This window comes from Uranotaenia lowii, chromosome 2 (assembly GCF_029784155.1).
Source record: "Uranotaenia lowii strain MFRU-FL chromosome 2, ASM2978415v1, whole genome shotgun sequence".
NCBI classification, from domain to species: Eukaryota; Metazoa; Arthropoda; class Insecta; order Diptera; family Culicidae; genus Uranotaenia; species Uranotaenia lowii.
Genome location: NC_073692.1, coordinates 42,857,233 through 42,871,296, shown reverse-complemented (window position 1 = coordinate 42,871,296; position 14,064 = coordinate 42,857,233). Strand labels below are relative to the sequence as shown.

The 14,064-nt window shown below is 35.3% G+C and overlaps 1 protein-coding gene across 1 annotated transcript in view; it reads left to right on the top strand.

Annotated features, from left to right (window-relative positions):
- LOC129742559 (sodium/calcium exchanger 3-like) overlaps positions 1–13,231 on the top strand; it is a 238,675-nt gene extending 225,444 nt beyond the window's left edge. Inside the window, exons 5-6 of the mRNA XM_055734471.1 lie at positions 12,986–13,134; positions 13,199–13,231. Coding sequence (XP_055590446.1) covers positions 12,986–13,134; positions 13,199–13,216 — 167 coding nt within the window. The 3' untranslated portion in view covers positions 13,217–13,231. The remainder of the gene's footprint in view (positions 1–12,985; positions 13,135–13,198) is intronic.
- Positions 13,232–14,064: the final 833 nt, after the last annotated feature.

Here is a 14,064-nt window from a genome sequence, read left to right as displayed (position 1 = left end):
ATGTTGAAATACAAAATGAAAACGATGTATACTAATGAACAAAAATTCAATTTATTTTTAACACAAATTCCTTCAGTTCTACAATCTGTAGCAAAATACGCCGGGTTTGCCGTTTTATAATACTTAACGATTCAATTGGTGGCTTGGTGTTGAAAACCTGTCCGATTCTCTAGTGTTTGATGTTTACACTCTAGCTCAAACTCATGGAAAACGGTTTGGGAAATAATTGTTTTATCAATTGAGCTAAATACTTAATGTTACCATATTTTTTATTATAAATAAATTTTATCGTGATCCATAAGAAACTGGAATTTTTTGTAAACTTTATTCTCTAAAATTAAGGTTTCTATTTTGATTTACAAAAGTATGATAACATTTTCAATGTAAAATGATTTTCCCCAACAAAAATGTTGAAAAGACCCAATTTATCATGAATTTTCAATGAAATTAAAAGAATTAGCATCACAAAAATGCATAACTGAATTTTTGGATTAAATCACAAAAAAAAAGATTTTTTTCTCAAAAACACCTTGATCTAGAGCAATGTAGAGGAGATTAGGGCATAAAGAGCACCCGGAGCATAATAAGCATTCCACTTTTCTACAAAAGTACGTATTTTCTTAAATAAATTTTTATGAGGATAAGCTCCGTACTTTCTAAAGTATTAATTGTTCAGCATAAAAGAAATCTCCTTATCATTTTTACGAAAATATTTTAGAAAAACCAACTCGGTTCTCAAGTGGCAAAAATAGTATAATTTTTGAGCTCTGAAAAATAAGCTTATATGATTGTTAAAAAAACTTAATATATAATAAAGCACTGCAATATGATGAACACATTTTTTCTCAATTTTCACAATCATTAAATTTTTGTTTTTTCACTTTAATCAATTTTAAAACACGATTTTACTTTAGCTTGTTGACTCGGGGCCAACAGAGCACAATTATTCGGGGCACGATGAGCGTTTTCTGCCGTAGCATCTAGCAGCGAATTCAACTAGATGTAGTCAACTGGATGATAAAGCTACAGCTTTACCAGTTTACATCTGACGATTTTGCCTATTGGTTAGATGTCGGAGAGGTAATCAGTAGGCTCGAGTTCGATTCCTGTTCGAAGAGATTTGTTTTCATTTACCATTCATGATCGATTATTTTGATTGTTGCATTTCATGACTAGTAGCATCTTGGCGGGTGATGCAAAGCCACCTCGAACAGGAATCGTACTCGAGCCTACCGATTACCTCTCCGACATCTAACCAATAGGCCAAATCGTCAGACGAAACAAGTCAAGCTCTATTATTCAGTTGACTTTATCGAGTGAAATTCGCTAGATTCCACGGCAAAAAACGCTCATTGTGCCTCGAATAATGTTGTTTATACTGCCCCAGGGGAGGTTCTCATTATGCCCCTACAGTGACTGATTTTCAGCTTTCGGAAAAAAAATTTTTGAAATGAATTTTAAAACGTTTTTATTTACCTTTTCAAGTATAATCCAGTTAGGAAATTGACTTTTTTAGTGTCTGAACACGAAACAACGATGGAAGTCACATATTATAGCTGTTTTCTATGGTTAAATAAGCGTCTTCTTTAAGGTGGCCATTATGCCCTTATCTCCCCTACAGTTTTTTTTGCACAATCTGTATTTTAAGGCATCTACTTTTGTATTACTGACTTTGTCGTTACCTTCAAAATGTTCGTTCGGGGCAATATGACCCTAAACTCGCACATTCAAATACTCATTCAAATACGCTTACGAATACGAATACGAATTGAACTGTGAATGAAAGTGAAAGTTTGGCATTTTTTTATGTGAGAATTAAATTTGAACGAATACCTAGTACGAACTATTCCTCATGAAAATATGTTTAAGAAAATGCGTCCTACATTAAGAAAAACTTTGGAAGGCTAAGTTTCTGTAATTACATACATTTACATAAAAATATTAATTTTATAATTTTAAAATCTTTAAAAATGAAATTTAATTGATGTTTTCACAGTTCCACAAAGATTAGGAATGAGAGCTATTAAAGATGTTTACAGCACAAAATGTTTCCGGGAATCTTTTGAAGAAAGTTTTTCGCTAAACAACTTTGTCGAAAGCCGAAATTTCGTGTCTTATTAGGCAACCAAGTTATTAGCTGTTTAACAGAAGCATGTCTCTTTGCTATGAAAAACAATAAATTCAATTGTAATTGTATTGTTTTTCAATGCCAATAGTCATGCTCTTGTTTATAAGAGAATAACTTTTTTGCCTAATAAGATACGAAGTTACAGTCTTTGACAAAGTTTTTCAGCGGAAAATTTCCTTCAGAGAATTTATAAATAGGCACAAAAACCATGAGGCTCGGTTTCACAGAAGGAACAAAACTAATGTTTATACAAACCTAAAAGTTTAAAATTACTCATGTAAAAGCATGGATGAGTTTTAAACCAAATCGAAGCTTTTTAGACCCCAAGGTTTGAGAAAATCAAAAATGATCCCGAATCGGCTAAGTCTGCTGTGTTACACTCATTTGAGTGTTACTGTTCTCAAACGCCTGAACGTATATTTTGATGCCAACGTTTCCCCAATAACAACAGAAATGATCAACGCCTTTCGGTAGGCAATGTTTTTCTTCTTTTGTTTTGATAGGAAGAACTTTCGCATCCTGGAATTCTTTAAAGCGCTCCCGTTCAGCAAAATAATCAAAACCATCCAGGCGACTAGTCAAGATAAGCTGCCCCCAGAATTTTGTGTCATCGACTCATTAGTTACCCTCCATGTAATTTACACAGAGCGCTCTGGAATCGAGATAACAACGTTTCCACTGTTTTAATTTTATGAGCCCAAAATGCAGAACTTTCTTCTGCGGAACCAGCCCGATCCGGTTGCTACTGCCGTTGAATTTCCGAAATGGAGCGCGGCGGCACCGGGTCTAGTCCGCATAGAAATAAATTAAGATTTTCCGAATACGATATTCGCTCTCGGCTGTTATCGCCCTGGCCCGACGGAAACGTTCAAAATGTGTGTGTGCTTGCTTGCTGCTCACAACTTATTCAACCCCATCAGGACCAAGCTTCATTTTGTTTAACAAATTTTTGCCTACACATCCGGCACCCGAAATGAACCACCCGAAACATCCTAGCACCAGTCACTAATCGCCATTAGATTTTATGTGGAAAATTCTTTTTCCGAGCTTCTGGGTCATGGGTTGTGTGAGCTTGAGATTAAAGTCTGCTGCCTCTCTCTTCATTCGTTTAACAATCATGTTAAATTTTAAAGTCAAAGTATTGTCTCTCAAAACAAAAATTCTCCTCCATTATAAAAACGAAACCCTTTTTTCTCTCTCTTTCATACCGAAAAAAAACTAGAAAGTGGCATCCTCATTATCATTCTGAAATGAAATCATGACTCGGGCCCGAAATTCCTTTGCGCTTCAGCCTCTACAAAAAAAAAAATGCCGAAATAAAAGTCAGAACCAAATCCGACTAGAATGACTTTATTGTTGCTAACTGGTACCCCACCACCCCCAAACCAACCCCAAACTGGTACTCGAAAAGCACGACGAAAATTGTTCGTTTGTGATGTCATTTAATCTGCTGCAGCATTATTTCACTGTTTCTGTACCGGTGTCTCATTAAAATTATTATCTCAATTTGTATAGCCGGTCAGAGTGCATCTTTCCCCAATCATTCGTGCTCTCGAAGTTTTCCCGTCACAAAAAAAAAACATTTAAAATCCACCAATTTATTTCCTGTAGGAAAAAACAACAACAAAAAAGCGTGTCCCACCAAAAATATGACTCACTCGTTGGTTTTTCTTTTCAATTTTTATTCATGTTCCTTCCATTTGTTATTTCCCTTCTACTGACATCCTCTGCTGCTGCCAGATGCAAGTTGCGTCACGTATTTTTTTAAATATAAATAAAGTAATCCTTTCTTCCCACCATCCAGCCATTCGGTCGTCTAATTGTGACCGTGCTCCTCACAAGGGTTAATCTTTATGTATGTTTCCTCTGCGCGCTCTCTCCCTTTTTATACTTAACTGTTTTAAGGTTTCTTTGACTTTGGCTGCATTTTTTCCGTTTCTTTTTTTATTCTGCTCCACCTGCGTTTGTATGTTCATTTGCATCGGGAACTCCCCCTCTGCCATTACCTTGTGTTAATGTGTTCCTATTCAGTTTGTATTGTAATTTTATGTTAGCGTTACGGTGCTAGATTGTTGTTTTGATTGTTTTTTCGTACACTTTTTTTGGGGTGAATTGCCACTTAAAACTAAGGCTATGTGAAGGAGAACACAAAGAAAATCCGAGCTCCGAATCTCAATTTCCTTGAGAAGAAAAAAGGTTATGTACGGGTGTCGTTGGACTCAATCTTAAATTTTCATTTCTATGAAAGGGAATATTTCCGGTTCCGGATTTCAAATGGCAATTGTCAACCGTTTAAATGCAAATGATTTCGCAATCGCTAGCGAAACTTTCGGAACCGGGAAATAAACTAGAAAAAGAAGGTGAGTAGATTCAACAAGGATCTTAGAAGAAAAGTTTCTTGGATAAAAATTAAATAAATCACATATGACGGATTTTGAGCCAACTCGACACAGAATCTGGCATGACTCTCTCAGAATTGAATGAAACTTTGTGTGTGTATAGTCCACGCGTGGTTAAGGTACTTGGCATACATTGTTTTCCTAAAAAAGATCTAGACTAACATTTGAAAAGGGTCAAACTTTTCAGGCCAATTTTTATGAGAATTTTTTGCTATAAAATTACAAATTCTACACAAATGTTGTCTAAGGGAGAATTTTAGAAAAATGATTGAATTGAAAAAAAAAATGACAAAACATATTTTAAAATCCTACACTGAAAAAAATGCATTTCAAAAACTAAACTCAATTTCCCAAAAATAGCCATCTCAGAATTTGATTGAATTGTTTTCTTCGACGGAAAATAATAAGGCCTACAAGTCGTCCATACATTGCAACTTGTGCGTATTTAAGGGAAAAAAGTTTTTCGAACAAACAATTTTCCATGTCCATACTTTTATAAGTGTATTGTTTTTAATCGAAACTACTAGTTTAGAAAGGTATCACTAAATTGAATTTCATTTACGTATCTTAAGAGAAATACACACAAATGTCAGAGGACCTTAAGAGTTAATTAAAAAAGCCAAAACGATTGTCGGAAAACAAAACTTTCGTTCGTTTGTACCTATAAGTAAACATCAAATTGCTGCTAAAAAGTATTCTTATTCTAAAATGACCCTGAAATTTTTAATTTATTTGATAAGACAACACAATAAAGTAAATGCAGACATAGATTTTTAATATTATTATTATTGGAAATAAAATGATCTGGTCATTTTTATTAAGACTAAGTCAAACGCTCCATGAAGGTTGATAAAACGGTGATTCGCGGTAATATGTTTTATTTTAGTTCTTATTTTTAAATACGCCCAAAGTCGATGGAATCATTATAAACCAAATGAATTTGTTTTTCTTTTTTCGTTAAAAAAAACATAAAAAAGTTTTTATTAGAAAATCTTTTTTCCCTTAAGAGTGCTCACTTTGCAATGTTCAGAGAGATGTAAACCTAATTATTTCCCACCATCAAAAAAAAATCATCGTCCTCAGAGATGGCCAATTTTTGTTAACTCGACTTTAAGTTTTTAGTTTGCGTTTTTTGCAGTGTAGGATTTCCACTTGATTTTACCATCAATTATTATGATCGAAGCTCTTATTTCTTCGAAATCAGTAAAATCAATTCAACAAAGCAGTTTTTGAATTGAAGGTTGGAAATCTACACTGTAAATATAAATTTCATGATTTAAAAAAAAAATCACGAAAAAGTTTTTGTAAGAAAAACTTTTTCCCCATCAATATGTACAAGTTGCAATGAACTTGTAGGCCTGACTACGCGACTTAGAAAAAAAATCATCAAACTCTGAAATGGTATTTTTAGTAAAATTAAGTATCACTTTTTGAATAACATTTTTCTTAGTGTAGTATTTAAAAAATCGATATTTTTTAAAATTTAATCATTCTTCCACAATTATCTCATAAACCACATTTGTGTAGGAATTGTAATTTTCGAGCTAAAAATTTTCATAAAATTTTTGCCTGAAAAGTTATGCCCTTTTCAAATGTTAGTCTAGATAATTTTTGGGAAAATAAGCCTTTATGCCCACAAAATTTCATTTAATTATGGGAGGGTCATGCCACTTCGTGACGATTTGGCGGGATATATATCATAGAAGCACAGTGGGCCAGGAACCACACATTTGTGGTCAAAATTGACTGCTGGCCAGAGATTTGGATTAGTTCTCTTTTTCTGAGTAAGGTGGCGCCAAAATCTAAATTTCTACAGTAGAAAAATACTTGCATGATTTCTTCTACAAAATTGTTAACTATATCTTTAACATAAACTTTGTGGAGCATTGTTAAGCTCTACGCTGTTTGCTTTCCTTGTTAAAAATAATAATTTAAAAAAAACATGAAAAAAATTATTTTTCACATATTTTTGTTTTCAGCTCTACAATACCTCCAAGTTCCACAGTACTCAATTGAAATAGACTTAAATGAGATATTCTAGAAGAAAACTTATGCGTTTTGCAGTTTTTTTTCTGCCATAATCGAAAAAAAGGTAAAAACCATACATTTTTCAAATCGTAATAACTTGATTAGTAGCAATGTGGCGCACATCATTTTTCGAGGGGTGAAAGTTTTGATTATGATTTAAATGCATGTAAAAAATGTCGGTGGGTCCTTTTGGGTTCCTTGCCGAATGATTTAAAAAGTTGGTTAATTTTCAATACCAATTTACACATTTAAAGACCCTTTTCAAAGAGCACATGTGCTTTTTTGTAGAAATGTCCAATTTTTATTGTTTAGTTACTAGACTAGTTTATTGCGATGCTTGAACTTGTTTTCAGTAAATTTTTCGCACTTTTGATCAAATTTAAAAAAAATACAAATTTTCAAAAATAAACCAAAACAGTTCTAAGTTATCTCTTTTTTATGAATGAAGGTAATAACAAAATGATGAAAATAGGATTTTCTACGAGAAATTTACATGTTCTCTTTGAAAAGCTCTTCAAATGTGTGAATTTGGACTGGAAATCAACCAACTGTTTTCATTGAGAAGGAACCCACGAGGACCCACCGACATTTTAACATGCAATTAAATTAAAATCGCAACTGTCACTCCTCGAAAAATGAGGTACGCAAAACTGCGACTAAGCAAGTTATTGCAATTAGAAAAAAAAATTAATTTTTACTTATTTTTTTCGATTATGACTGAAAAAAACCTGCAAAACGTGTAATTTTTCCTCAAGAATATCTCTTTAAGTCTATTTCAATCAAGTACTGTGGAACTTGGAGGTATTGTAAAGCTAAAAACAAAAAAAAAGTGAAACAAAATTATATTCTTTTTTTTTAAATATAAATTATTACTATAACAAGGAAAGCTAACAACATAGAGATTAACAATGTTCTTCAAAGTTGATGTTAAAGGTATGATCAATTTTTACCACCAAAGTGTATTTCCTGGCCCACTGTGAGACGTACTAAATGGGAACAGATTTTGGCAGCATCCCTGGAGTGTCAATTTGACACTCCTGACAAAAACCAATACATATCTCTAGTTACCCAACCGATTTTTAACAAAAATTATAGTTTTGGCAACCTCGTTATGTAACTCAAACATATTTCACAAACAATATTCAGCTACAACACATCTGTTTTCCTTTATTCAAAGCCGAAGAAAAAATAATCCGAAAAACATTCTTCGGAAAAAGCAACAAAATGCTCGGAAAGATTCACTTAGTGTCCAAAAAGTTTAGAAGCTATATGTATCTCCTAAGGATATTTTTTTTATTTTTTCGATATCATGATCACAAAAATGTAAAAATGTGGTGTAAAACCATACTTTTCAATCAATGAACCGTCAAAATTGTTTCAGTTACATCCGATCAATTTTAAAAAGAGGATTGAAGAGTTGAAGTAATTAGGCACATTTTTGCATTTTTAGATTGTCAAATTACGAAACACAGATTTTTTGACGAATTTTCAAAGTGGAATTTTGAAAAGAGGATTGGACAGTTTTGAATATTGATTAAGTGTGACTTATGCAAATAGGACGATTCATCGCTTGAAAAATATAGTTTTTTAACCAACTTTTCACAATTTTTTGTGTTCATGATCTACTATAATTTAAAAAAAATCTATATGTGCAACGTAAAGCTTCTAACTCCAGCGTTTTTGGACACGAAGAGATTTTTTTTTATCATTCCGTAGCTGATCTACAATCTTTTTTCCGGACTATGTTTTTTTTCGGATTTTTTTTTCTTAGACTTTCAATAACGGAAAACTGAATTGTTGAGTTACATTACGAGGTTTCCAAAACTATAAATTTTGTACACATCGGTTGAGAAACAAGAAAGATATAGCAGTTTTAAGCGAGGAGTGTCAAATTAACACTCAAGGTCTGATTAGTGTGTTTTTTTCCTGGGCTTTCAGGATGCGTTTTTTTTTATGTAATGATGCAAAATTAAAGGTTTCAAGAATTCATTAAAAGACTCCCAATAAATAATTTTATTTCGATATACCCGAATAAAGTTACAAGCCGCCAAATTTTTAAAAGTTTCATATTGACACTCAAGAGCGGACTAGGGTTAAAATATAAATGAAGAATCCTAGAATGAGTCATAATAAGAACGACTTTGAAGCATTTCTAAAGGATTGAGAGATCCGCTTAAAATAAAATTTCCGCCCAGAGTAAGTGGGCGAGAACGATTTGTATGTCAGAATGACCGAACCATAAGGATTAGGCTGGCTAAGATGATTAATGAAATCCATTTCACTCCTTAAAGGGTGCCATAGACTATTTTAAACTTGCGCAAATGCGATGATCACTTCTGTTTGCGTTCATGCTCGTCCACAACCGACACAACCATATTTTTCGCAATCGCGAACGATTGTTGGCGAAAACAGCTACTAAAACCACAAAAAAAACACCTCTACCCCAGCTAGGCAAAGTAATTTGCGCAAACTTTATGCCTTTGAACGCCGCCATAGTGCACATTTGCGCAATAGCGATGAAATTCTGTAATTGCGTATACGATTCGCATGGTCTATGGCGCTGTTTGATTGAGCGCGCATACGGGTTGCATAAATACGATCTTGATCGAAATTAGAAGGTGTAACTTCTCGTTGTTGCACAGTACATTGTGCAGTTTGAACAAATTTTTGTTCATGTACTTCCCCTATGCTGTTTCAGTTGTTGTTTTCACCAGCAAGCGTTTACGTTTACATTTGTACAAATGCGGTGAAGTTTGATGAAATTCTGTCGGTGCGAATTCGATTTGCATGTTATATGGCACTGCATGAATGACCGCAAAGTCTCGGTTTGAGTGAAATCGGTCGAGATTTTTTGTAGAGACAACCCCCAATTTTTCTGTAGTGCAGTGTACACCAAGCAAATCGAATTCACAACGACAGAATTTCATCGAATTTCACCGCATTTATACAAATGTGGTGTGATGTATGGCTCGCTTAACGCTTGTTGGCAACAATTATTCTTCTCCCAAACGCAAACGCTTGCTGGCGAAAACAACAACAGCAACGGCTGGGGCTGAATAAATGACCTGAACTTTGTACAAACAGCAAAATACATTATGTCACAGAGAGTTGTTTACTCAAACCGTTTGCACGCTCATTCAAGCAGTGCCATGCCCTATGCAAATCGTATTCACATCGATAGAATTTCATCGAATTTCTTCGCATTTGTACAGATGGGGAGTAGACATTTGTACAAATGCGATGAAATTCTTTCGCTGCGAATTCGATTTTTTCGGTGCTTGAATAGCGCGCCAACGGTTTGAATAAAATCGGTCGGGATCGATTTTTTTTTGTGCAGACAACCCTCTGTGGTATGATGTATGGTGCTGTCTGTACAAATTTCAGGCCATTTACGCTCATTCAAGCAGTGCCTTACATGATGCAAATCGTATTCGCAGCGACAGAATATCATCGAATTTAATTGAAATTCAAATGTGGTGCCTAATGTATGGCGGTCTTTATAGAATCATTTAATTTACACACACATTTGCACAAAATCGATGAAATTCTGTGATTGCGATTTGCAATCGCTTTAGGCGCAGTTTGATTGAGCGTGAAATCTGTAGGAATTGAAATTTCTTGCGCAACTACTCTTTGTTGTATGGAGTGTGGTGCTGTTTGAACAAATCTCAGACCATTTACTCCGCTCTAGCTGAAGAAGCAGTGTTTTTCTTTGTTTTAGTTGCTATTATCGCCACCAATTATGCGAAAAATCGATGATTGTACGACAACTGTTTGTTCTTGTGCTCAGCAACAGAAGCGAAAAAACAGTTGTTTCTCAGCTGGGGGATTGCACAAGAAAGTTCGATCCCTAATTCACGCAACCCGATTCAACGCCTAACCAAACAGTTCCAAAGACGATGCAAATCGTATTCGCAGTTACAGAATTTCTATCAATTTCATCGAATTTGCTCAAATGTGGTGTAGCCTACTGCCCGCTTAATGTGGTGCAATCAAGCAGGCCAGAGACTACACAACATTATGCGCAAATTAGATGGTTTTACGACGACCGTCTGCAGCTATGGGCGCAAATAAACGATTGCTGGTGAAAATAGCAAAATAAACTAAAAAACACTTCTTCCCCGGTTGCGTCTGAGTAAATGGCCTGAAATTTGATTGTTCAAATCCACCGCACACCATGCCAAAGAATCTTTGCACAAAACATTTCGTTCTCGATCGAATTCACGCAAAACGTATTCGCAGCGATAGAACGTCACTGAATTTCATCGCATTTGTGCGTGTTGTGTAATGTATAGCGATCTTAAGAGAGAACCAATTAAGGTAACCATACATTACAAAAATGCCCGTGCAAATTTGATGATTGCATGACGCCTGTTGATGACATGCTACTCAAGAAACAAACAAAATTCTGGCCAACGCAAACGATTGCTGGCAATAACAGCAAACTATGCAAAAAAACAACTCTACCACGAGCTGAGGAAATGGCTGAAATTTGTACAACCAGTACCATACACATGCAACAAAGGGTGATTGTTCAAAAAAAATTCAATCCCGATAAGCGAGCCATACATTACACCACATTGCACAAATGCGATGAAATTCTGTCACTGCGAATACGATTTGTATCGTGTATGGCACTGCTTGAGTGAGCGCGCAATCCTGTTGCTTGGAATCGATTGGAATCGAAAAGTTTTGTGCAATCACCCTTTGTTGCATGGTGTACTAACTTCAGGCCATTCACTCTGCTCCAACCGGGGTAGAGGTGGTTTTGTTTTTGGTTTTAGTTGTTTTTCTTTTGTTTGTTTCTCGTGTGAGCGAGCATAGAATCGAAAAGCCGTCGTGGAATCATCGAAAGTGCACATGCATTTGTGTAATGTATGCGACCTTTATAGAATCATCGAGTTTGCACGCGCATTTTAATATTGTACCTTTAATGGTTCTCTCTTAAGTGGGCCATAGACTACACCACATTTGTACAAATATGATGTAATTTGATGAATACAATTTTCATCGTGTGTGGCACTGCTTGAATAAGCGCGCCAACGCTTTGATTAAAATCGGTCGTGATCGGAATTTTTGTACAAACAACCTCTGTGGCGTGGTGTATGGTGCTGTTTGTACTCCCATTTACTCAGCCCTAGCAGGGGTGAAGGTGGTTTTGTTGGTTGTTGTTTTTGCTGTTTTCGCCAGCAATTGTTTGTGTTCGCGCGATATATGTTTGTATCGTGTGAGGGCGAGCATAGAATCAAACAGTCGTCATGGAATCATCGAATCTGCGCACACCATTTGTGTAATATATGGCGGTCTTTATATTACACCACATTTGCATAAATCCGATGTACATTTGCACAAATTCGATGTACATTTGCACAAATGCGATGAAATACAATGAAAGTCTGTCGTTGCGAATACGATTACGCTTGCTTTCGCGAGAAATATGTTTGTATTGTTGTGTGTGGGCGCGCATAGATAAAATCAATTGTCGCAGAATCATCGAATTTGCACAAGCATTTGTTTAATGTATGGCGGCCTATAGATTTCATGCAAGCCGATTGCGCGCTCAATGAAACAGCAACAGATGCCAATCGTATTTGCAATCACATAATTAAATTGAATTTCATCGCAAGCTTCAAGAGCATGAGAGACAAGTGCTCAACATCAATTTGAGCAATCGCTTGCTCAACTGATTTCTTCAGTATCTAGGTATCGATTAGAGATCTTCACATATTCCGTTGGGATGAATCATCCCAGAGGATGAAAATCCCGTACAAAAAAAAACACATATTCCTCTTAAATATATTATACTCGATCGTATTTTTCTCAAAATCAATAATAATCAATAAACATTTAATAAAAATCATGAAATGGTCCTTCAAAGAATAATTTTATGTTTATATGTTCTAGCTCATTGAATAAAGGTAATGGTATCGTACAAAAGCGTGAAGGAATAAACTTCAAACTCTTTGTTTTTGCCAAGAAAGCCCTAAAACCAGCGTTCTTTGCTAAGCCAACTCCCAAAGCACTCGCATAACCTTCTTCGCTTGCTTGTTGAGATTTGGAGCTTTTTTTTTTGTTTTCCGATGTGTCATTTATTTCCGTCCTCTTCTGTGTGTCCCTTGACGAATGTAAATAAACTGTCTTTTTCCCCGTACGTTGAGTGAAACCGGTTTCCATTTTGAAAAGTGATGTCTGAAGCTATGAACAAAACAAAAAAAAAACCGATCTCCTAATTCCCCCATGGAGCAAGTCCTTTTTCAATCTCGCTAATGAATGTCCTTTCTCGGTTTCTTTTTTCCCTTTTTCTCTTTCTCTCTTCCCAATCCAATCACCACCACTGAAACACATACGCACACGGGTCGTTCCGCTGTTTTTCGGTGGGTTCCGGATTCGATTTCTCGAACCTACGAAAACAACATCGGCACAATAACAGATGACAAAATAACAGGAATCATCGAGGCAGCCGAATCGAAAGCCCCAGAGGAGCTGACGGAGGAGGACAAAATGGCACTGCTGGGCCGACCGAAGGCCGGTGATATTGTCAGGGCACAACTTAGGATAAAAGAAAGTAAAGAATTTAAGGTAAGTGGTGGAAAACTTTCTTTTCTCTCTTTACATTCATATAGCTGCTTGGAGAATGTTACAGATCGCTTCAGGAGACTGAGTTTAGTCACGGTTCCAGTAAAACAAAAAAAAATTAAGAGCTTTGCGGTAGTTAATATGAGGAACCGATTGTACCTCCAAAGAATCAAAAAAATGTTTTGAAAGATAAAAATACTCAATAGACCGAAAAAAAAAGTTTTTTCGGCAGGATTAAAACCCGTAACTTCCAATTTTGTACCCAGGTGTGACAATCATTGCCACCTTTCCAGTTGAAAGTATTGAGTGATTCAAAAAAATCAATATTTTTTACGCGACCCCCGACCAGCAAAAATCGAACATAATTATTCTTTCCCGAAAAAATTTCTAGTTTAAAATTTTGAGGGATTCGAAAAAATCAAGGGTTTTTACGCGACCCCCGACCGGACTAAATCGGAAAAAATATTTTTTCGCCAAAAAATTTAAGTGATTTCAAAAATTCTAGGTTTTCACGCGACCCCGACCAAAAAAAATCAAACAAATAATTTTCCATGAAAAATTGTTAAGTTTAAAATTTTGAGTGATTTATTGAAAAAAAATTATTTTTTACCGAAAAATTTTCAATTTTAAAATTTTCATTGATTCAAAAAATCAAATGCGAATTTATCAAGTTAGGCCGGTTAACCGTTAGCCAATTGTCGTTATGTCATTTACGTGGTTAGTTTTGGAACTTCAATTTTCAAAAAAAAAACATATATCTAGAATGCTAGAATTTAATTTTCAATGCAAACGCATAGCATATTGCGTAGCGCCTCCTTAAAAGATCTAGATTTGGCAAGCATTTTCATTATACATTTTCAGCAGCCGTCATCAGTCTAGGATCGGATAAATTTCCGCTACTCGGAAAACTCGGGCCGAACACTAAAAAAGAGA